The 25,052-nt window shown below is 42.3% G+C and overlaps 1 protein-coding gene across 1 annotated transcript in view; it reads left to right on the top strand.

Annotated features, from left to right (window-relative positions):
• LOC132816229 (uncharacterized) overlaps positions 1–24,318 on the top strand; it is a 45,783-nt gene extending 21,465 nt beyond the window's left edge. The window contains exons 2-3 of the mRNA XM_060825724.1: positions 7,126–7,197; positions 24,243–24,318. Coding sequence (XP_060681707.1) covers positions 7,126–7,197; positions 24,243–24,318 — 148 coding nt within the window. The remainder of the gene's footprint in view (positions 1–7,125; positions 7,198–24,242) is intronic.
• Positions 24,319–25,052: the final 734 nt, after the last annotated feature.

Genomic DNA, 25,052 nt, shown 5'->3' with positions numbered 1-25,052 from the left:
TCACAGAGGGCCTCCTTAGCATTAGCACTGGGAGGAATATACACCCCGACTATAAGGACAGCAGTAAATTCCCATGGCAAGTAAAATGGTCTGCATCTAATAATCACAAACTCCACCAGTGATGAGCAATAACTGGAGACTAGTACAGAGTCCTTGCACCATTTCGTGTTGATGTAGACACACAGACCCCCACCCTGAACCTCACCGCAGAGAGCTGCATTTCTGTCGGCACGAAACAAGGCAAGCCTGTCTACCCGAATGGTGATGTCTGGAACTCTGTCACTAAGCCATGCTTCTGTGAAAGCAAGAACGCAGCAGTTCTAAACTCATGCTGAGAAGCCTGCTGCAGTCAAATACAGTCCAAATTATTGTCCAGGAAGCAGACATTGGAGAGCAGAATGGATGGGAGAGCTGGTCGGCTAGCGTTTGATTTTAGCCCAGCACTAACTCTAGCCTGCTTACCATGCTTCTGCCTCTTTGCACACCACTTCTGATGTTTCAACACCCGGCCACTGGCATCAGGCAAGGCTGAGGCTTAGAGGCCTAGTCCACAGCAAACCAAGATCGCGGAACTCTTTCAACAGCTCTCCATTCAGGTTTGTTTTGGCCTGTTCCTGCTGTAGCACTGTTTGCAGACTGTAACAGTATCTGCAAACACCAGGTTTCCTGTTGCTCCTGTGCATTAGAAAACTGAAATTAAATAGGTTGGGAGAGGCCACTGTGAGCTGCTGCCATGCCGCCAGCAATGCTGAACAGTTTACGCTATATCCTTACACTATGACCCCTGGTTCTGGACTCCCCTGCCAACGGGAACATTCTTCCTGTATCTACCCACTTTAGTCCAGTTAGAATTTTATACTGTCTATGAGATCTCTCATTCTTCAAAACTGCAATGAGTTTAGTCCCAACCACTCTTCAAACATTGTAACTAGTGAACTGAACTAGTTAGGATGCCAGTCACCATCAATGCCTTTGTTCTAAAATTCTAATCCTTCATTCAGATCTTTCCATTGTCTCACCTTCTATATCTTTCTTCAGACATGCAGTTCTCCCTCCCCTGCATACTTCCCTGATTCCCCCTTTTTAATCAGTTCACTTACTTTAAGGGCAGTTTTTAACATAAGTTCTAGTCCACTTATCCAAAATTTCTTGCTCTTTGACTCAACTGTTTTTCTTACATCTTTATTCAGCATTCTTAAAGGCACTGTTTAAATGCAAGATAGTTAAAAATTAGGATAAATTAATGCTGTGATAAGTGGTGATGGTTTGGAAGTGGTATCAATTAGTTAGTGGAGCACTTTTATTCATGGTATTCATGTATTGTTGGGTATCGTGAAAACCACCTTGAAATTTACTGATGGTATATAATTGGAAATTAGTGGAGGTAAGGAATATTGTCAAAAGTTTCAGGAAAAAAGTACGTAATTTATCTGAATTAACAGAATATTCAGTTGAATAATGATGAGAATTACATTACATTTTAGATAAAAAGATAAATGAAAGTGTACACTAGGGCAGAAAAGGCAAAAAGGAGACTTAGTAGGATTTGGAAATGGTAAAAAATTATATTCAGTTACAAAGACTGCTTTGGTTGAGCAGTCCGTGAAGGTAATTAATTTAGAATTATTACCAAGAAGGGAGGAAAGGGTGAGGTGAAATTTGGGTTTGCAATGATGTTTACAGGAGCATAAAATTATTTGATGCGAGGAGCAGTCTTTCAAGGCAAAGTGAATAAATATTTAAAGCAAAGAAGAATATGTGACTGTATTCTGTGGTCTTTTAGCTCAGAGGCTGAATAATATAAAGCAAAAACAAATTACTACAAGTGTTGGAAATATAAACAGAAAATTCTGGAAATACTCAGCAGGTCCAGCATCTGTGAAGGGAGTGTTCCCCAAATGCATAGAGATTACTTATTAAGTTACTGTGTGATAGATCCGGGCAATTTACAAAAGGAACAATATGATGAGAAAAAGAAAAATATTTGTCTTGAGACCCTAAAGAGCTTTACATGCAATGGATCACTTTTTAAGTGCAGATACTTAAGTGCAAACAGTATAAGAGTTTAGGAGCAAATTATTACAGATGATGGAATCTGTACTGAAAACAACAAATGCTGGAGATGATAGCGGGCCAGACAGCATCCATGGAGAGAGAGCAAGCTAACGTTTTGAGTCTAGATGACTCTTCATCAGAGCCACCTAGACTCAAAATGTTAGCTTGCTCTGTGTGACCCGCTGTGATCTCCAGCATTTGTTATTTCAATATAAGAATGTATGCAGTTTAGAAAAGGTTAAGCCTGAATAATACTTCAAGTTGAACAACTTCTGAAGAAAGTAGTGTAGATAGTTTGGTGAAAGAAAGTCCTGAAACTGATGTCAGGAAACATTCATACACTTAAAAAAAATTGCAATTGTCTTTCAGATACGTTAGGGGGAAGGCAAAATAAATTATTCAAATTATTCAAGTAGACACTATAATAAGGCACACGGGTGTGTTCGGGAAAGATTACATTCTTGGGAAATATTTAAACAAAGGTATTTAGAACAAAGAGAGCCCAGTTTTTTGATAATTAAATTGTGCTTCTAACCTTCTTGTCTATATTAGAACATAGAACATAGAACAATACCACGCACAACAGGCCCTTTGGCCCTCAATGTTGCGCCGACCTGTGAACTAATCCAAGCCCAACCCCCTACACTATCCCATCATCATCCATGTGTATTTCCAAGGATTGTTTAAATCTCCCTAATGTGGCTGCATTATCTACATCGGCAGGCAGGGCATTCTATGCTCTTACCACTCTCTGAGTAAAGAACCTGCCTCTGACATCTGCCTCAATCTTTCACCCCTCAGTTTGTAACTATGCCTCCCGTACAAGCTGATGTCATCATCATAGGAAAAAGACTTTCACTGTCTATCCTATCTAATCCTCTGATCATCTTGTATGTTTCTATCAAATCCCCTCTTAGCCTTCTTCTTTCCAATGAGAACAGACCCAAGTCTCTCAGCCTTTCCTCATAAGACCTTCCTACCAGACCAGGCAACATCCTGGTAAATCTCCTTTGCACCTTTTCCAATGCTTCCACATCCTTCCTGTAATGGGGCAACCAGAACTGTATACAATATTCCAAGTGAGGCACATTAGCGTTTTGTGTAGTTGCAGCATGACATTACGGCCCCGGAACACAATCCCTCTACCAATGAAACCAAACACACCATATGCCTTCTTAACAGCACTATCAACCTGGATGGCAACTTTCAGGGATCTATGTACATGGACTCCAAGATACCTCTGCACATCCACACTACCAAGAATCTTTCCATTGATCCAGTATTCTGCCTTCCTGTTATTCTGCCCAAAGTGAATCACCTCACATTTATCTTATTAAGTAAATGTCTGTAGAAGTTAGAACATAGAACATAGAAAAATACAGCGCTGTACAGGCCCTTCAGCCCTCGATGTTGCGCCAACCGAAGCCTACCTAACCTACGCTAGCCCAATAACCTCCATACGCTTATCCAATGCCCGCTTAAATGCCCATAAAGAGGGAGAGTTCACCACTGCTACTGGCAGGGCATTCCATGAACTCACAACCCGCTGAGTAAAGAATCTACTCCTAACATCTGTCCTATACCAACCTCCCCTTAATTTACAGCTGTGTCCTCTAGTAACAGCTGACTCCATACACGGAAAAAGGTTCTCACTGTCAACCATATCTAAACCCCTAATCATCTTGTACACCTCCATCAAATCTCCCAAGTGCCTCAGCCTTTCCTCATATGATCTTCCTACCATGCCAGGCAACATCCTGGTAAACCTCCTCTGCACCCGTTCCTGTGCCTCCACATCCTTCCGATAGTATGGCGACCAAAACTGCACACAATACTCCAGATGAGGCCGCACCAGAGTCTTATACAACTGCAACATGACCTCAGAACTCCGGAACTCAATTCCTCTACCAATAAAGCCCAGTGCACCATATGCCTTCTTCACAGCACTATTTACCTGGGTGGCAACTTTCAGAGATCTGTGTACATGGACAGCAAGATCCCTCTGCTCATCCACACTACCAAGTAGCCTACCATTAGCCCAGTAATCCATCTTCATGTTACTCCTACCAAAGTGAATGACTTCACACTTAGCTGCATTGAACTCCATTTGCCACCTTTCTGCCCAGCTCTGCAACTTACCTATATCCCGCTGTAACCTGCCACATCCTTCTTCGCTGTCCACAACTCCACCGACTTTCGTATCATCCGCAAACTTGCTCACCCAGTCTTCAAGCCCTTCCTCCAGGTCATTTATAAAAATGACAAACAGCAATGGTCCCAAAACAGATCCTTGTGGAACACCGCTAGTAACTGCACTCCAAGATGAACCTTTACCATCAACTACTACCCTCTGTCTCCTTCCAGCCAGCCAATTCCTAATCCAAACCTCTAATGCACCCTCAATGCCATACGTCCGTAATTTTTGCAGTAGCCTACCATGGGGTACCTTATCGAACGCCTTGCTAAAATCCATATACACCACATCTACTGCTTTACCCTCATCCACTTCCTTGGTCACCTTCTCAAAGAACTCAATAAGGTTTGTGAGGCACGACCTGCCCTTCACAAAACCATGCTGACTATCCTTGATCACATTATTCCTATCCAGATGTTCATAAATCCTATCCCTTACAATTCTCCCTAAGAGTAAAAAGTGAGGTCTGCAGATGCTGGAGATCAGAGCTGAAAATGTGTTGCTGGTTAAAGCGCAGCAGGTCAGGCAGCATCCAAGGAACAGGAAATTCGACATTTCGGGCACAAGCCCTTCATCAGGAATCATCATCTTCACCATCCTGATGAAGGGCTTGTGCCCGAAACGTCGAATTTCCTGTTCCTTGGATGCTGCCTGACCTGCTGCGCTTTAACCAGCAACACATTTTCAATTCTCTCTCAGACTTTGCCCACAACAGAAGTGAGACTCACTGGCCTATAGTTACTAGGGCTATCCCTACTCCCCTTCTTGAACAAGGGGACCACATTCGCTATCCTCCAGTCTTCTGGTACTATTCCTGTAGACAACGACGACATAAAAATCAAGGCCAATGGCTTCGCTATCTCCTCCCTAGCTTCCCAGAGGATCCTAGGATAAATGCCATCAGGCCCAGGGGACTTATCTATTTTCACCCTTTCCAGTATTCCCCAGACCTCTTCCCTACATACCTCAAAGCCATCCATTCTAATCACTCGTGACTCAATATTCACATCAGCAACAATGTATTGTTCCTGAGTGAATACTGACGAAAAGTATTGATTTAGTGTCTCTCCAATCTCCTCTGCCTCCACGCACAACTTCCCACTACTATCCTTGACTGGACCGATACCTACCCTAGACATCCTTTTATTCCTGACATACCTATAGAAAGCCTTTGGATTTTCCCTAATCCTACCAACTAAGGACCTTTCATGTCCCCTTCTCGCTGCTCTTAGCTCTCTCTTTAGATCCCTCCTGGCTACCTTATAACTCTCAATTGCCCCAACTGAACCTTCACGCATCATCTTTACATAGGCCGCCCTCTTCCCTTTCACAAGAGATTCCAATTCCTTATTAAACCACGGCTCCCTCACAAGACCCTTTCCTCCCTGCCTGACTGGTACATACTTATCAAGGACACCCAATAGCTGCTCCTTGAACAAGCTCCACATATCATTTGTGTCCTTCCCTTGAAGCCTATTTTTCCAATCCACGCATCCTAAGTCATGCCTCACCGCATCATAATTTCCCTGCCCCCAGCTATAACTCCTGCCCTGCAGTGCACACTTATCCCTCTCCATCACTAGAAAAGTTATATTTCTTTTGCAGAGGCAATAAGAGTTCAGTGCCTTTCATGGAAGTAAAGTGGCTCAATTTTATGATGGTTCTGTGATGTGGAAAATAAGTCCTCAACTTTAGTTCTGCACATCTCACTGGTGTAGCACACACAAACCTGTTTCACTACTGCAAAAGCTTGGTCACTTTTATCACTGTGAACTGCATTATTTTAGGTTTGACCTAATAAATAAATGAGCTGGATTATATGATATTATATGAGCCCTAAAACACAGACTTTGATAAATTGGTAGTCAACACAACTTGTATTTATGTAGCATCTTTGTCGCAATTAAATGTCTCAAGGTACTTCACCCAGCCATTATAAAAGAAAATATGGCACTGGGCACATAGAGATCGAAGAGTATGGTGCTGGAAAAGTACAGCCAGTCAGGCAGCATCCAAGGAGCAGGCACATTGACGTTTCGGCAGAAGTCGATTCTCATGCTCCTTGGATGCTGCCTGACCGACTGTGCTTTTCCAGCGCCATACTTTTCGACTCTGATCTCTAGCATCTGCAGTCCTCACTTTGTCCTGGGCACATAGAGATGTTAAGGTAAATGATCTAAAACTTGGTAAAAGAAGTAGAGAAGTGTGGTGAAGGAGAAAAATGAGTCAGAAAAGTTGAGAGATGCTGCGAGGGATTTTCTGGAGCTTAGATTTGATCCAGCATGCTTGCCTGACTAGTCTTTCCCCTTCCACCACTATCACTACCATTCTCTCAGCTGAACAGCCTCATGGTTAAACTAGGTATGATGGACAACAACATAATGGACACTGCCCAGTTTCTCAGAGGGTACCATAAAAGGGGAAAATCTATCTGTGGTGTTTAAAGATATTGTCTATTGAAATAAACTGGCCATGTACAACAAAGACAATTAGCATTGCTGCTGATCATTCCAACATTCATCAAACCCAATCCAACCTCATTCATTGCAACCTTGTATATCTAAGACTTGGCTAGTTGTGGAGCATCCCGCAGACAGTTTCCAGGAGTCTCAATGCCAACTGGTCATGAGGCTGCTGACTGGAGAACCCAGCACTGATGTCATGGAACTACTGTGGACTTGCACCACAACATGGATTGCAGAGGAACGAGTGGTGCATGTTTTATAAGGAATAATGTAACTTTGAGAAAAGCAAACCTAAAGATTTGTAGCATATGAAAAATGCAATAAATTAAGCTTGAATTATTTAACCACTTATATTCAGTATTGGTGTTTGGTCTGGCCTGTGATGTTTTACAATATTTATTTTCATTTTAGGGATTTTCGAGATAACAACGTTTCATTCATATGGAAAGACAACTGGTTATTTTATCCAGGTGCAGAATATCTGTGAGTATATTTGTGAGTTGCTGTAATAATAAATTATTTAACAGAAGTAGTGTTCTATTCTTTTTCCCTAACTTAGGCTAATTATCAGGTTAATACATCAAAACCAACTCTCTGTATGACCATTGATGGTTAATTAAAAACAAAAGATTAATTTTGTGTAACAAAGTATTATGAATACTGACTTTATTTCCTATCAGTTGACTGAATTTTGCAACAGTGGGAAGCAGTTGAGTGTATTGGATGCAGCAGAAGCTATGATAAGCTCCTTCAATACCATATTCCAGCACAATGCCCTTATCCCTTAATATCATTCTTAGCTAGAAATCTATCAAACCCTGTTTTGACCTTATATTGTGACTAAGTTTCTACCACTCTCTGGTATAGAGAATTCCAAAGGTTTGCCACTCTCTGAATGATGATGTTCATCCTCATATCAGTCCTTAAATGGCTTGCCTTTTACTTTGAAACTGTGTTCCCTGGTTCTACTTCTCACAGCCGGATAGAACATCCTGTCTGCATCTATTCTCTCTATCCCTTTAACTACTCTGTGTGTTTCTATGAGACCACCTTTCATTTTTTTCTGAATTCAAGTGAATACAGGCCCAGTCTCTTCAATCTCTCTTCACTGGACAGTCCTGCCATCCTAGGAATCAGTCTGGTGAACCTCTGCTGCACTCCCTGTAAAGTTTTTTTTTATTTGTTCATGGGATGTGGGTGTCACTGACTAGGCCAGCATTTATTACACATCCCTAATTGCTGTGGGTCTGAAGTCACATCTAGGCCAGATCAGGTAAGCATTTTCTTTCCGAAAGAAATATAGCGAACCAGATGGGTTTTTTGAATTGAATTGAATTGAATTTATTGTCACATGTACCAAGGCACAGTGAAAAGCTTTGTCTTCTGAGCAATACAGGTAGATCACATAATTAAGTAGCATAGATAGTAAATAATAGATAAACAGCTGCAAAAACAAAAACACAGGCATGGGCGAATGTTAAGAGTTTGTAAGTCCATTCAGTATTATTATAACAGTAGGGTAGAAACTGTTGCAAAACTGGCTCGTGCGTGTGTTCGGGCTTCTGTACCTTCTCCTCGATGGTAGAGATTGTGGAAAACATTGCCATGGTGGGATAGATCTTTGAGAATGCAGGCGGCATTTCCTTGACAGCGGGCCTGGTAGATGGATTCTATAGATGGGAGGTTGGCCTTTGTGATTGGACCGGGCTGAGTTCACCACTCTCTGTAACTGTCTTCGATCTTGAATGGTACAGTTGCCATACCAGGTTGTGATACATCCAGACAGAATGCTCTCAATGGTGCACCTATAAAAGTTGGCAAGGGTATTTGCTGTCATGCCAAATTTCCTCAGCTGCCTGAGGAAGAAGAAACATTATTGGGCCTTTGTAACGAGTGCATCCACATGTAGAGTCCAAGAAGGTTTGTTGTGGATGACTACTCTGAGGAGTTTGACACTCTCCACTTGTTCCACTTCTGTGCTGTTAATGTGTACAGGGCATGAGTAACATCCTGCTGAAAGTCAATAATGAGTTCCTTGTTTTGCTGGCATTGAGAGCTAGATTGTTCTCAGTGCACTATTTTTCCAGGTCTTCCACCTCCCGTCTGCAGCCTGTTTTGTTGCCATCTGAGATTTGACGGACTATAGTGGTGTCATCAGTGAATTTGTAAATGGCATTAGCCTGGTATTTGGCAACGCAGTAATGGGTATACAGTGAGTACAGTAGGGGGCTGAGTATGTGTCCCTGGGCGGCTCCAGTGTTGAGTGTTAGTGAGGATGAAATATTGTTCCCAGACTTCACTGATTGTGGCCTGTGGGTCAGGAAACTGAGGATCCAGTTGCAGAGAGTGGGGCTTATTCTGAGATCACTAAGTTTAGTAATTAGTCTTGAAGGGATAATAGTGTTGTTGAAGGCTGAACTGTCATCAATGAGTAGCATTCTTATGTAGTTGTCCTTTGTGTCAACATGTTCTCGGGAGGAGTGAAGGGCAAGTGATATGACATAATTGACGATGGTTAAATGGTTGCCATCGGCTCAATTTCTCTATTCCAGATTTTATTCAAATTTTACCATCTGCTGTTGTGGGATTCAATACCATGACTCAGAACACAGCTAGAGATTCTGGATTACATGTCCGGTCACATTATCACTGCATCAGAATCTCCTCAAGTATTTCCTTTCTGAGGTAAAAGGATCAGAATTGCACACAACACTGCAGGTGTGGTATCACCGATGTTAAATGGAACTGAAGCAAGACTTTTTTGCTCCTGTATTAAAGTTCCCTTGTGATAAAGACTATCATTGGTGCTGAAGATTTATCCACCATACGCTTCCACTTCTGCCTTGCACCATCCTGGAACTGTTTATCCTGCAATATCTGTTGCAGTTCAGTCATTGTACATTTGAACATTCTTTTTATTTACCTTCCTTCTTTATTTTTGACTGCACAGCCACCTGGTTCATATTCTGGTGTCCTATACTTGTACCCAACGGAGGATTTATTTATTTCTCCATCATAAAGCATTTTAGTGTTCTTAATTCAAGTATCAGGATTGCTCTATTTGTGTTTCAAAATAAAACCAACATTTGGATTGCACCATAAAATAAACACCTTTCTTTAATTAATTAAAATATTTTGTAATGATTGTAACAAGGTCAGCCAGGTGGACATCATAGAATGAGATCCCTGGACAGGTTGGAGGATCTCATAGAATCATAGAGTCATCGAGACATACAGAACTCATCCATGCCGACCAGATATCCTATATTAATCTAGCCCTATTTGCGAGCACTTGGCCCATATCCCTCTAAACCCTTTGTATTCATATATCCATCCAGATGCCTTTTAAATGTTGTAATTGTACCAGCCTCCACCATTCCTCTGGCAGCACATTCCATACACATACCATCCTTTGCGTAAAAAAGTTGCCCCTTTTAAAAATTTCCCTCTCACCCTAAACCCTCTAGTTCTTGGGGCATGGATTGTGTAAATAGACCTTCTATTTACCCTATCCATGCCCCAAATGATTTTACAAGCCTCTATAAGATCACCCCTCAGCCTCTGACGCTCCAGGGAAAACAGCCCCAGCCTCTTCCTGTAACTCAAATCATCCGACCCTGGCAACATTCTTGTAAATCTTTTCTGCACTGTTTCAAGTTTCACAACATCCTTCTGATGGGAGGGAGACCAGAATTGCACACACTATTCCAAATGTGGCCTAACCAATGTCCTGCACAGCTGCAACATGACCTCCCAACTCCTATACTTATTGCTTTGACCAATAAAGGAAAACATACCAAATACTTTTTTTCAATATCCGATCTACCTGACATTCCACTTTCAAGAAACTATGAACATGCACTCCAAAGTCTCTGTTCAGCAACACTCCCCAAGACCTTACCATTAAGTATATAAGTCTTGCTCTGACTTGCCTTTCCCAAATTGACATTTATCTAAATTAAACTCCATTTGCCACTCCTCAGCCCATTGTCCCATCTGATCAAGATCCCATTGTACTCTGAAGTAGCCTTCTTTGCTGTCCACTACACCTCCAATTTTGGTGTCATCTGCAAACTCACTAATTACACCTCCCATGTTCACATGCAAATCATTTATATAACTGACAAAAAGCAGTGGACCCAGCACCAATCCTTGTGGCACACCACTGGTCACAGGCCTCCAGTCTAAAAGGCAACGCTCCACTACCACCCTCTGTCTTCTACCTTCAAGCCAGTTCTGTATCCAAATGGCTAGTTCTCCCTATATTCTGCGAGACTTGACCTTGCTAACCACTCTACAATGAGGAACTTTGTTCAATGCCTTACTTGAAGTCCATACAGATTACATCCACTGCTCTGCCCTCATCAATCATAGAATCCCTACAGTCTGGAAACAGGCCATCGACCCTCCAAAGAGTAACCCACCCACACCCATTCCCCTACCCTAGTACTCTATATTTACCCCTAAGTAATGCACCTAACTTACTCATCCCTGAACACTATGCACAATTCTAGTATGGCCAATTCACCTAACCTGCACATCTTTGGATTGTGGGAGGAAACCAGAGCATCTGGAGGAAACCCTTGCAGACACGTGGAGAATGTGCAAACTCCATACAGTCACCCAAGGTTGTAAGCAAACCCGGACCCCTGGCATTGTGAGGCAGCAGCGCTAACCTCTAAGTCATTATGCCACCCCCTTCATTGCTTCTTCAAAAAACTCAATCAAGTTTGTGAGACATGATTTCCCACGCACAAAGCCATTTTGACTACCCCTAATCAGTCCTTGCCTTTCTAAATGCATGTAAATCTTGTATCTCAGGAACAACGTGCCCACCACTGATGTCAGGCTATAGTTCGCCAACGTTAGCCAACCTCCAGTCTTCCAGCACCTCACCTGTGACTATGATTATATAAATTTCTCAGCAATTGGCCTAGCAATCACTCCCTTAGGTTCCCACAGAGTTCTAGGGTGCACCTGATCAGGTCCTGGGGATTTATCCACCTTTATGTGTTTTAAGACATCTAGCACTTCCTCCTCTGAAATATGGACATTTTTCAAGATGTCACCATCTACTTTCTGCATTCTATATCTTCGATGTCCTCCACAGTAAATACTGACGCAAAATACTCATTTAGTATCTCCCCATCTCTGGTTCTGCACACAGGCTCTATTCTCTCCCTTATTACCCTTTTGTCCTTAATGTATTTGTAAAACCCTTTGGATTGTCCTTAACACTATTTGCCAAAGCTATCTCATCTCCCTCTTAAGTATACTCCTACTGCCTTTGTACTCTTCTAAGAATTCACTTTATCTCTGCTGTCTATACTTGATACTTGGTTTCCTTCTTTTTCTTAACCAAAACCTCAATTTCTCTAATCATCCAGCATTCCCCACACTTGCCAGCCTTGCCTTTTACCGTAACAGGAATATACTGTCTCTGGACTCTTGTTATCTCATTTTTGAAGGCTTCCCATATCCAGCTGTCCTTTTACCCACGAACATCCGCCCCCAATCAGCTTTCGAAAGTTCATGCCTAATACTGTCAAAATTGGCCTTCCTCCAATTTAGAATTTCAACTTTTAGATCCAGTCTATCCTTTTCCATTACAAGTTGGTCTACACCTAGCATATCCATCCCAAAATGGGAAAGCTGCAGCCATTGTGTTTTGATTAATCTTTTGTCCTGCTCCCCACCTGTCAGCCTTGTCCTTCCTAAGTGTTTTTTTTCAGTGTCATTTAACATCTTCATAAACTGGAGCTGTTCTTGTCAAATTGCATTGAATCTCTTTTTAACTATCATTCTGTATACATGTATACAGAAGCTTTTTGAATGAAACTGTATTTTTGATTGGGTATTAAAAAACCCAATGGCCCTTATTCATTTCTCCAGTCATGTTCTTCATTTAGAAATTTGACTGCTTTTGCTGGCCTCTACAAATGTCTGCATGATTTTAAGCTTCTGTTCTAGCATATAAGAACTTAAGAAGTAGGAGCAGGAACAGGCCATTCAGCACCTCAAGCCCCATGCCTCAATCTCAGCTTACACCAGCTCCTCATAGTCTGTATACCTCAAAATTTAAATAATCTATCCACATCCTCTTTAAATACTTCCAGTGATCTACCCTTTACAATTCTCTGAGGTAGGGAATTCCAGACATTCATTACCTTTTGAGAGAAGACATTCCTTCACATTTCAGTTATAAATGAGCTTCCCCTTAATCTACAACTATGTCCTTTAGTTTGAGATTTGCCTGTTATTTGAAACATCTTCTCAACATCTGTCAAGCTCCCTCAGAATCTTTAATGTTTTAATCAGATTACTCCTCTTTCTTCTAAACTTTATTGAATGAAGGCCTAAATTCATGATCCCAGAAGTCAATCTCGTGAATCACTTTTGAGCAGTCTTCAATTCAATATATCCTTTCTCAAATATGGGGACCTAAACTATACATGGTACTCCAGGTGCAGCCTCACTAAAACCCTTGTAACAAGCCTTCACATTTTTAAACTGCAACTTGGAAAAATGAAGACCAAAATTCTATTTGCCTTCTTAATTATTTGCTGCACTGCGTGTTGACATTTTGTGGTTCCTGCACAAAAACACCTATAAACCTCTGCGCTGCATTTGTATTGGAGGTTCTCACAAAATATTATTAAATAATATGATTACAAACCATGATTATTGTTTCCTTTGTTTTCAAATGCAAGGAGAAACTTAATATAGAAACAATTGAGGCTGTGATATTTACTTCTGGTTCATACATGATGCAAAAATTATGTTATGATTCAAAATTGGATTGATGGATGAAGGGAATGTGGAATGAGATGAGTAAATAAAATATGATCAGGAATGGAGAATAAAGCAACACAGACTTGTTGGGCTGGATAACTTGGTTTTATATGTTGTAACTTCAGTGGATGGAATTTTCACTTCCCTTGTGTGACATGGGCAATGATAGGAAAATTGGGGTGAAAACACAATGTCAATATTGAGAAAATGTTTTACAGTTTTCTCCTTAGGATAAAATGGCAAATTCAGAAGTTTTGTCTTGAGCATTGCCTGTTTTATTTCCAACTGTATCTAATGATGAGCTCAATTTTCCATAGGAGGAGACTGGCAGTTCGACAGGGGAGCCACTCTGGTCTATATGAGAAATATATCTGGCCAACAAGGGCATGGGCATTCTGAAAGCCATGAATTCTGAGGGTAATAATTACGTAAAGGGACTCACCATGAACAATGGGAGTCTGAAAGTTCATTAGGGCCACAGAGTCAAAACCACAAAAGGAATATGAAGATGGAGTGTCAGCCTGTGTCTTAGGCAGAGCCTGGCACTCACTCACAAGAACACAAAGTTGGGAATTGCCATGTCAAATCAAAAATCAACTGTGCAGTAAATGTCCAAAATGACTCAGCCTGTGAAGTGGATGGAGTAAGTTGTTGTGTGTTTTTTCTTTTGGGGTGGACTGAAACTTAGGAAGTTCAGGCCCAGCTTGCGGCAATTGCAATAACCGTGACTGCAGTCATTCAGTAATGCCACCTTTCTGGCTTCAATTTAGACTTCATTGTCAGGTCATTCATTGCCCTCAATAATCAATACAAATTATGACTTCAAGCAATCATGACTATTACATTGTATGCATGCCTCCTAACCATGTCAGCAAAACAATTATAGTCAGATAAACTTAAAATCAACCCCTGAGCCTTTCATATCTGAAAAATACTTGCTTTCTTGGGATTGGAAGATAATGTTTTGCAACTTCCACATTCACTTACTGAGTAGTAGGTATACAAGGACATGGTCTGTGATATGTAAGGGTGCCTTTTCTTTGGGAACAAAACTACCATGTTGGCTTACAGAGAGAATTCTGCTCCCCAATTTGCATGAAAACATTGGTTGTGCAATGTAGTCTTGCCAAAATGTACATGCCTATGTGCTCCTTATGGAAGAAACTTTTCTTTGAGAAGCTTTCATGCCACACCGTGTGAGGACATAACATGAACCTTACTTGTGAAGGATGAGAGGTCTCAGCACTTGCTTCAGTAATATTACATTATCCTTCTGACCATTCCCACAAGCTATCTGCTGATGAACCAGCATGGCTGGTGTATGGCTACAGTCCTTGTGGCCTTGGTTGAAATGTGAACACAGCATAGAAAAGGATAGTGATGACAACATCATTAACAAGAATGTCCTCTGGCTCCTCTGCATCCTTCAAAGGGAGAAGCAACAGCTAAAAAGCAACCAATGAGGTGGAGGACAAGAATTAGCCCTCTTCTCTACTGGCTTCACTGTCAATTTCTTCAACTGTTTGAAAGATCTGCTGGAGAAGGACTTGCGCCCATAAAAAGTGGGTGGCAATCCCATCCTGGGTAACCATTAAGGGTTGAAAATGTGTTGCTGGAAAAGCACAGCAGTTCAGGCAGCATCCCAAGGAACAGGAGAATCGACGTTTCGGGCATAAGCCCTTCTTCAGGAATGAGGAAAGTGTGTCCAGCAGGCTAAGATAAAAGGTAGGGAGGAGGGACTTGGGGGAGGGGTGTTGGAGATGCCATAGGTGGAAGGAGGTCAAGGTGAGGGTGATAGGCTGGAGTGGGGTGGGGGCAGAGAGGTCAGGAAGAAGATTGCAGGTTAAGGAAGGCGGTGCTGAGTTCGAGGGATTTGACTGAGACAAGGTGGGGGAAGAGGAAATGAGGAAACTGGAGAAATCTGAGTTCATCCCTTGTGGTTGGAGAGTTCCTAGGCGGAAGATGAGGCACTCTTCCTCCAACCGTCGTGTTGCTATGGTCTGGCGATGGAGGAGTCCAAGGACCTGCATGTCCTTGGTGGAGTGGGAGGGGGAGTTGAAGTGTTGAGCCACGGGGTGGTTGGGTTGGTCCGTCCGGGTGTCCCAGAGGTGTTCTCTGAAACGTTCCGCAAGTAGGCGGCCTGTCTCCCCAATATAGAGAAGGCCACATCGGGTGCAGCGCTTGCAATAAATGATGTGTGTGGAGGTGCAGGTGAATTTATGGCGGATATGGAAGAATCCCTTGGGGCCTTGGAGGGAAGTAAGGGAGGAGGTGTGGGCGCAAGTTTTGCATTTCCTGCGGTTGCAGGGGAAGATGCCGGGAGTGGAGGTTGGGTTGGTGGGGGGTGTGGACCTGACGAGGGAGTCACGGAGGGAGTGGTCTTTTTGGAACGCTGATAGGGAAGGGGAGGGAAATATATCCTTGGTGATGGGGTCCGTTTGGAGGTGGCAGAAATGACGGCGGATGATATGCTGTATATGGAGGTTGGTGGGGTGGTAGGTGAGGACCAGTGGGGTTCTGTACTGGTGGCGGTTGGAGGGGCGGGGCTCAAGGGTAGAGGAGCGGGAAGTGGAGGAGGTGCGGAGGAGGGCATCGTCGATCACATCTGGGGGAAATTGCGGTCTTTGAAGATGGAGGCCATCTGGGTTGTACGGTATTGGAACTGGTCCTCCTGGGACCAGATGCGGTGGAGACGAAGGAATTGGGAATATGGGATGGCGTCTTTACAGGGGGCAGGGTGGGAGGAGGTGTAGTCTTGGTAGCTGTGGGAGTTAGTCGGTTTATAGTAAATGTCCGTGTTGATTCGGTCGCCTGAGATAGAAATGGAAAGGTCTAGGAAGGGGAGGCAGGAGTCTGAGACGGTCCAGGTAAATTTGAGGTCAGGGTGGAAGGTGTTGGTAAAGCGGATGAACTGTTCAACCTCCACGTGGGAGCACGAGGCAGCGCCGATACAGCCATCGATGTAGCAGAGAAAAAGGTGGGGGATGGTGCTAGTGTAGCTGCGGAAGATGGACTGTTCCACATATCCTACAAAGAGACAGGCATAGCTGGGGTCCATGTGGGTGCCCATGGCTACTCCTTTGGAGTACCATAACCATTAAGCGCACAGCTGCCCTGAATTTTTAGCCTGGTAGCTTGTGTTAGGAGCAGCTGGGGACCTGTAGCAGCTCTTAATTCTCAATCCACAAATGCATCCAGAATGTAATAAATGATTTTCTCCATCTGCACATGCCCTTCCCTTGTGATGTGGAGAATGAAACAGATAAGTAGTGGGTTTCTCTCATTGTTGACTACCCCCTGGTGTAAATGCACTCGCTTTGCTTTGAGAGTACCTATCACCAACCACCAGGGTTCATCAACAGAACAGATTTATACTCCATAAATATTCAACTTATTTTTGCTATTGATGCTACATTTTGAAGATCTGCTTGAAAAATTTTAGAACTGCCATGATTTGAATATATTAGTGAACTCACAGGTTTTTGCTTCCTTCCAAGGTCTTCAGGCAATTGTTGCTGGGAGATGAGGGCTACTCCCTTCAAACATAGCTCACACCTGTATGAAACCCTTCAACTGGTCATCCTAGTTTGCTGTACTTGTGTCAAGGCCTTCTGCTGGATGTTCAAAACACCTGCATCATCCAGGCTTAGATTCTCAAGTCACTCTAAGATAGAGATCCTCTGTGGAATCTGGATGTAATTTTATGAGGTTACTGCAGTTTATGCAGTGAAGGAACAAATGAGCAAAATGTCACGTAGTTGAGATTTTTAAAATATCTAGCATGGAACTCTGAGCTGGACAGAATGTAGGTTACCTCCCATCCTTACTTTGTCCCACCAATTTCATTCCCACAATCAAAGCAGACTGTGTGGCCAAACCATAGTCCAATAGTTAATATAACTTTTCCACTTTTCAATTCTATGCCTCTAGAAATAAAACTCAGTGCTTAGTTTTTTTTGTTTACAAACTGTTAATCTGTAGTGGAACTTGTAGTGATTAGTCTATTTGAGCTCGAAGATGGAAATCATAGGCCTTGGTGTTGGTCTTGGCCCAAGCTCCCCACCCTACCTCTAACCTATCCACAACGGGTACCTGAGAGCTCCGGGTCATAGTTATTGGGGGTGATGTGCCCGCCCGATCCAGGGCCCTGCTTCTTGCCCCATATTGACATGCAGCTTCCCAGTAATGAATAGTCTCCCAATTCTTCCAACCAAAACAAATCACCTCACATATCTGTGTGTTGAAGTTCATTTGCAAATTATTTGTCATTCTGCAAGCTTATTAATGTCCTCCTGTAATTTGTTGCAGTCCTTCTCAGTATTGACTATCCCATTAATGAAGTAGCTGAAGAAAGTTGAGCTTGGGACAATGTCCTGTGGAACTCCTGCAACAATGTCCAAGGGCTGAGATGATTGATCTTTAACAACCACAACCATCTTTTTTTGTGCCAGGTATGACTCCATTCTTGGAGAATTTTCCCCATAGTTTTAACCAGGGTTCCTTGATCCCTCAGATCTTCAAATGCTGCTTTTATGTCAAGTGCAATCATTCACCACGTTCCCTCTAAGCTATGCAGCCAGCCATTCTGAGGGTTTATGCACGCCTATTGGCATGCAGACGCATTTTCTACTGTTTCCAGAAGCTTTTCCTGCGCACAGACCTCAGCACAGACCTATGAGGTCTGTGCAATAGCAGAAAAATTAGAGGGATTGTAGGTCATTCCCACCTCTCATTTTATCAACACAGCCGGGTTGTTGCTTTTGCTGTGTCCACTGTTGGAGCTATGTGAATTAACCAAATTGACTGAAAGCTGGCATTTGTGATGCAGAGACAGAGCACATATATTGTGATGATACTGCCCCTTTAATAAGGTTATTTTGTCCTTTTTTTTAACAGAGGTCAAAAGGCAGGGGTGTTGAAATGTCTGGCAAAGTGTTTTGTTTAACAATGGCAAGGGAATGGCCAGTTCTCCCAGTTCAGATTTTTCTAGTTTCCTTTGGCTGTAACAATGAGAAGCTGCTGCAGTTTAGAGAAAGCTTCAGCAGACAATTCTTGATTGACTTCTCTCTTTGAAATCTCTCCTGCCTGTAAGAACCTGTGTTTGAATTTACCTTTTGCTAAGGAATGTGTTAATGGGATGTTATGGGAATTGGAATAGCTCATTAAGTTGCAGTATTGAGCTGGTTGAGTTTTCAAATAGTTAAGTTATTCTAAGTTCAGCTTTCTTTTGTTCATGTTTTAATTGTAGTGTTTAAATAAATTCTGTTTGCTTAAAGCTGAGTGGATTGACCAGCTGCATCACACCTGGAATATCCCCTTCATATCTGCTTTTAAAATAAGACAAAGTTTGGCTCTCGGCTACCTTCTTGAAATATTTTGAGGGGGCCTGGTCTGGTCCATAACAATGTTGAATTTCTGGTTATGAATGGTTCCAAGTCCTTAAGTCTTGTTTTTCAGTCTCAAGTACTAGGCTAAGGTATTGAAGGTGGAGTTAGTCATAACCTTGGAGTCGTACAGCATGGAATCATGAAGCAACTGCCTCCTATTTGTTACTTGTCTACTGTTGGCCATATTTGGGCTAGATATAAAGTTTCTACTTGATCTTTTTTTTTAAGACTGTTTAGCTCTGTCTATGCCATGCTGCTTTTGCTGTTCAACATGCACATAATTTTGTCTTGTATTTCACCATCAGAGAATAATTACAGTGTGGAAACAGGCCAGTAAGCTTAACAAGTCCACATTGACCCTCCGAAGGATAACCTACCCAGACCCATTCCCTTCCCCTATTGTTCTACATTTCCCATGATTAATGCAGCTAACCTGCAAAAATTTGGACTGTGGGAGGAATCCACACAGACATGGGAACAATGTGCAAACTCCATGCATGAGGATGGAATTGAACCCCAGTCGCTGGCGCTGTGAGATAGCAGTAGCTAACCATTGAGCCACTGTACCGCCCTTGAAGCACAGAGACTGTTATACATGACACACTCTTCATTAAACCAGGATTCGTTATGACATTTGGTGATGCAGGACTGAATTTACAGATTACTTTATGAGCAACACCTCCTAAATTTCTGTAGTTTGCTTGCTTTCTTCTCAAACTGTTCCAATTTAGCATTCAGGTTAGCACATTGCATGAGAACAATGTTCTCAGTTTGAAGACGGAATCTAGCCCTCACAAGGATTGTGTGGTGATCACTCCTACCTATGCTGCCATGGCCAACTGATTTATGGCAAGCAGGTTGATCAGACCAGAGTCAGGAGTACTGTACCTTCATGTTGTTTCTCTCAGCTCCTGCCTTAAGCTCAGTCTGACATTGTTGTGCTTCAGGACTCAGCCAGCGAAGTTTGAAGATTCAAAAAATGTGAACTATCAGTATGAGAAACATGTCATCCTGTGAGGTTGACTAATGCTCCAATGATTGCCCAACTCACAAGTGACACAATCAGTCAATAGACAATAGGCAATAGGTGCAGGAGTAGGCCATTCTGCCCTTTGAGCCTGCACCACCATTCAGTATAATCATGGCTGATCATCCTTAATTAGTATCCTGTTCCTGCCTTATCTCCATAACTCTTGATTCCACTATCCTTGAGAGCTCTATCCAACTCTTTCTTAATTGAATCCAGAGACTGGGCCTCCACTGCCCTCTGGGGCAGAGCATTCCACACAGCTACCACTCTCTGGGTGAAGAAGTTTCTCCTCATCTCTGTCCTAAATGGTCTACCCCGTATTTTTAAGCTGTGTACTCTGGTTCGGCACTCACCCATCAGCAGAAACATGTTTCCTGCCTCCAGAGTGTCCAACCCTTTAATAATCTTATATGTCTCAATCAGATCCCCTCTCAGTCTTCTAAACTCAAGGGTATACAAGCCCAGTTGCTCCAGTCTTTCAGCGTAAAGTAGTCCCGCCATTCCAAGAATTGACCTACGCTGCACTCCCTCAATAGACAGAATGTCTTTCCTCAAATGTGGAGACCAGAACTGCACACAGCACTCCAGGTGTGGTCTCACCAGGGCCCTGTACAGCTGCAGAGGAACCTTTTTGCTTCTATACTCAATCCCTCTTGTTATGAAGGCCAGCATGCTATTAGCCGCCTTCACTACCTGCTGTACCTGCATGCTTACCTTCATTGACTGGTATACAAGAACACCCAAATCTTATTATACTGCCCCTTTACCTAAATTGATTCCATTTAGGTAGTAATCTGCCTTCCTGTTCTTGCCATCAAAGTGGATAACTATACATTTACCCACATTAAACTGCATCTGCCATGCATCTGACCACTCACCTAACCTGTCCAGGTCACCCTGTAATCGCCTAACATCCTCCTCATATTTCAGCTTGCCACCCAGCTTAGTATCATCAGCAAATTTGCTAATGTCATTAGTAATACCATCTTCTATATCATCAATATATATTGTAAAAAGCTGCGGTCCCAGCACTGATCCCTGCAGTACCCCACAGGTCTCTGCCTGCCATTCTGAAATGGAGTCGTTTATCGCTACTCTTTGTTTCCTGTCAGCCAATCAACTTTCAATCCAAGTTAGTACCCCCAATACCATGCACCCTAATTTTGCTCACTAACCTCCTATGTGGGACTTTACCAAAAGCTTTCAGAAAGTCCAGGTACACTACATCTTCTGGATTTCCCTCATCCATCTTCATAGTTACATCCTCAAAAAATTCCAGACAATTAGTCAAGCATGATTTCCCCTTCATACATCTATGCTGACTCTGACCTATCCTGTTACTACTATCCAGATGTGTTGTAATTTCATCCTTTTTAACAGACTCCAGCATCTTTCCCACCACTGAAGTCAGACTAACTGGTCTATAATTTCCTGCTTTCTCTCTCCCACCTTTCTTAAAAGGTGGTACAACATTAGCCACCCTCCAATCCGCAGGAACTGATCCCGAATCTATCGAACTCTGGAAAATAATCACCAACGCATCCACGATTTCCCGAGCCACCTCTTTCAGTACCCTGGGATGTAGACCATCAGGCCCCGGGGACATATCAACCTTCAGACCTGACAGTCTCTCCAATACCAATTCCTGGCAAATATAAATTCCCTTAAGTTCAGGTCCTTCAGCCATTGTTACCTCAGGGAGATTGCTTGTGTCTTCCCCAGTGAACACAGATCTGAAGTATCAATTCAATTCTTCTGCCATTTCTTTGTTCCCGTAATATATTCCCCTGTTTCTGTCTTCAAGGGCCCAATTTTAGTCTTAACCATTTTTTTGCCTTTCACTTCCCAAAAAAGCTTTTACTATCCTTCTTTTATATTTTTGGCCAGTATACATTTGTACCTCATTTTTTCTCTGCATATTTCCTTCTTTGCTCTTTAAAAGCTTCCCAGTTCTCCATTTTCTCACTTACCTTTGCTATGTCATACTTTTTCTCTTTTAACTTTATATGTATCTTAACTTCCCTCGTCAGCCACTGCCGCCCATGCCTCCTCCTGTGATCTTTCTTCCTTTTTAGGAATGAACTGATCCTGCATCTTATGCATTATACACAGAAATATCTGCCATTGTTCCTCCACTTTTATCCCTGCTAAGGTATTGCACCATTGTACTTTGGCCAGCTCCTCCCTCATAGCTCCATAGTTCTCTTTATTCAACAGAAATATTGTCACTTCCGATTGTACCCGCTCCCTCTCAAATTGCAGATTGAAGTTTATTGTATTATGGTAACTACTTCCCAATGCCTCCTTCACTTCGAGGTCCCTGATCAATTCTGGTTCGTTGCACAATACCAGATCCAGAATTGCCTTCTCCCTGGTAGGCTCCAGCACCAGCTTTTCGAAGAATCCATCTCGGAGGCACTCCACAAAGTCTCTTTCTTGAGGTCCAATACCATCCTGATTCTCCCAGTCTACCTGCGTGTTGAAATCCCCCATAACAACTGTAGTAACATCTTTGCGAAAGGCCAATTTCAGCTCCTGATTCAACTTAAATCTGACACCCAGACTACTGTTTGGGGGCCTGTAGATAACTCCCAAGAGGGTCTTTTTACCCTTAGAATTTCTCAGCTCTATCCATACTGACCCTACATCCCCTGATTCTAGGATTCTAGGTCCCCCCGTGCAAGAGACTGAATATACCAACATGGCCACCCAACCCCCTCTGCCCGTCAGTCTGTCCTTATGATAGCATGTGTAGCCTTGAATATTCATTTCCCAGGCCCTGTCCACTTGAAGCCATGTCTCAGTTATTCCCACAATATCATATCTGCCAATTTCCAAAAGAGCCTCAAGCTCATCCATCTTATTTGTAATGCTTCATGGTATAATTTATATAATCACAGATTACTACTGGATATACAGCAGTACCCCCCCCCCCCCCCCCCGTATCCGCGTGATATGTTCCTAAACCTACTGCAGAAAGGAATGAACCTTTTCATTTAAATGGGAAATTTACCTTCCCGGCACCCCCGTCCCTGGCTCTGGAAGGTTCCAGATAATATGGTTAGGCAGTGGTAGACCATGGGTAACTGAAACCACGGAAAATGATTCTGCAGATATGGGGGTTGCCCTGTATACCTAGGTTTTGTGTTGTATTGAGGCCAAAGTTGCCAACATTAGTTTCCATTTACAAATGTGAAGCTTAATGTGAAGTTGTCTGCCACTTGGAAAACATTATGCCAAAATTGAATGAGGTATGATGGGTTTTTAATGGCAAGCTATGTTTACAATTGTTTTTGAACAATCTCTTTGGATCTGGAATATTAATTTTATATTTAGAAATGTCTTAGTGCATATTTTGAAAAAATAAGATTTTATGAAATTAACATCTGGAAAGTTGAAATTCACATCACAGAGATCACAAGATCTTCGTAGACAGCTTTCTTTAAAATTAGTGGTGACCACTTTCAATTTTCTTTATTCGTTCTTTGGATGTGGCTGCTGCTGCTGGGCCAGCATTGTTACTCATGCATAGTTGTCTCTTGAATCAAAAGGTTTGCTAGACATTTCTGCTGAATATGAAAACCAAAAGAACTGTGGATGCTCTAAACCAGAAACCAAAACAGAAACTGCTGGAAAAGCTCAGTAGGTTTGGCAGCATCTATGGAGAGAAATCAGAGTTAATGTTTTGGGGTCAGTGAACCTTCCTCAGAACTGCAGAAGGATCACTCAACCAAAACAGTAACTGATTTCTCTCCACAAAAGCTGCCAGACTTGCTGAGCTTTTCCAGCAATTTCAGATTTTGTTTCTGCTGAATGTGAAGTCTGGGCCATAGTCCTTAACATTCCACTGATCTTTTCCCAAAGGAGAAGGCATCTGATTCTGGCAAAAATTGTTTAAGCTCTGCAAAATTTCAATGCAAAATCTGTATGAGAATTTCCTTTGTGTTTTCCCAGTCAGGTAATGTAACTTTGACAGATAATTGGCAGAAACCCTATTTACATATGAATCTGAGGTAATATATATCTTTAGATCAAGGAGTGTCTATGATTAAGTTTTCATTGTTGGTCTTTTCAGACCGAGGAGTAAATACCAGGCTTATTTTTAATAAAAGTAGTCTGAAAGCATTTCAAAGTGTTTTGGCTGTGTATCATTGCCCTTACATGCTGCAAGCTTTGGTAATGACTCGTTTTTTAGAACTAAAAATTAATATAAAATTCTTACTGTTTCACATGAGTTTTGGTAATTTGTTATCTGACTTTAAAAAAAAAGCATGCTGATAGACAGAACGATGCTCATTGTAAAATGTATTAACTTGCAGAAATTTAAAGGGAAATCGTATAACGGATTTGATTCCAGAAACTTTTGAAGGTCTCTCACATTTGAAATACTTGTAAGTTTCGAACTTTACTTGCTGCTTTGATATTTTGGTTTTTGGTTCTCAGCTCTGTGTGTTGTTTAAATCTGTTTATTAAATGTCTTGAGTTATAGATTGTTGAACCTTATATTGGGTGGGGTTAGTGGAATAAATAACTTCATTAAAACCTGCTAATGAACAGTGCTTGAGTAAGTGCTATATGAAGTTGCTGATTTCCTAGTTGAAGGCGATTGCATAAAACTAAAATGTTGTAAGCAGTAAAATGAAAATAGTTGATAAAATCTCTCCAATAGTAATAAAAGAATTGATGAGCTTTGGTGGTTTGATATTGTAGAAGCTTCACCTCTGTGACAGGGGCGGCATGGTGGCACAGTGGTTAGCACTGCTGCCTCACAGCGCCTGAGACCCGGGTTCAATTCCCGACTCAGGCGACTGACTGTGTGGAGTTTGCACGTTCTCCCTGTGTCTGCGTGGGTTTCCTCCGGGTGCTCCGGTTTCCTCCCACAGTCCAAAGATGTGCAGGTCAGGTGAATTGGCCATGCTCAATTGCCCGTAGTGTTAGGTAAGGGGTAAATGTAGGGGTATGGGTGGGTTGCGCTTCGGTGGGTCGGTGTGGACTTGTTGGGCCGAAGGGCCTGTTTCCACACTGTAAGTAATCTAATCTAATCTAAATCCAGTGCAGGTTGACTTGGGGTAAATATAAAGAGAATTTCCCATGTAAAATTAGTAGGAAGTTCATTATGAGCAGTAACA

Source organism: Hemiscyllium ocellatum, chromosome 5 (assembly GCF_020745735.1).
Source record: "Hemiscyllium ocellatum isolate sHemOce1 chromosome 5, sHemOce1.pat.X.cur, whole genome shotgun sequence".
In the NCBI taxonomy this organism is placed as follows: Eukaryota; Metazoa; Chordata; class Chondrichthyes; order Orectolobiformes; family Hemiscylliidae; genus Hemiscyllium; species Hemiscyllium ocellatum.
This window is presented reverse-complemented; position numbering and strand designations above follow the sequence as displayed.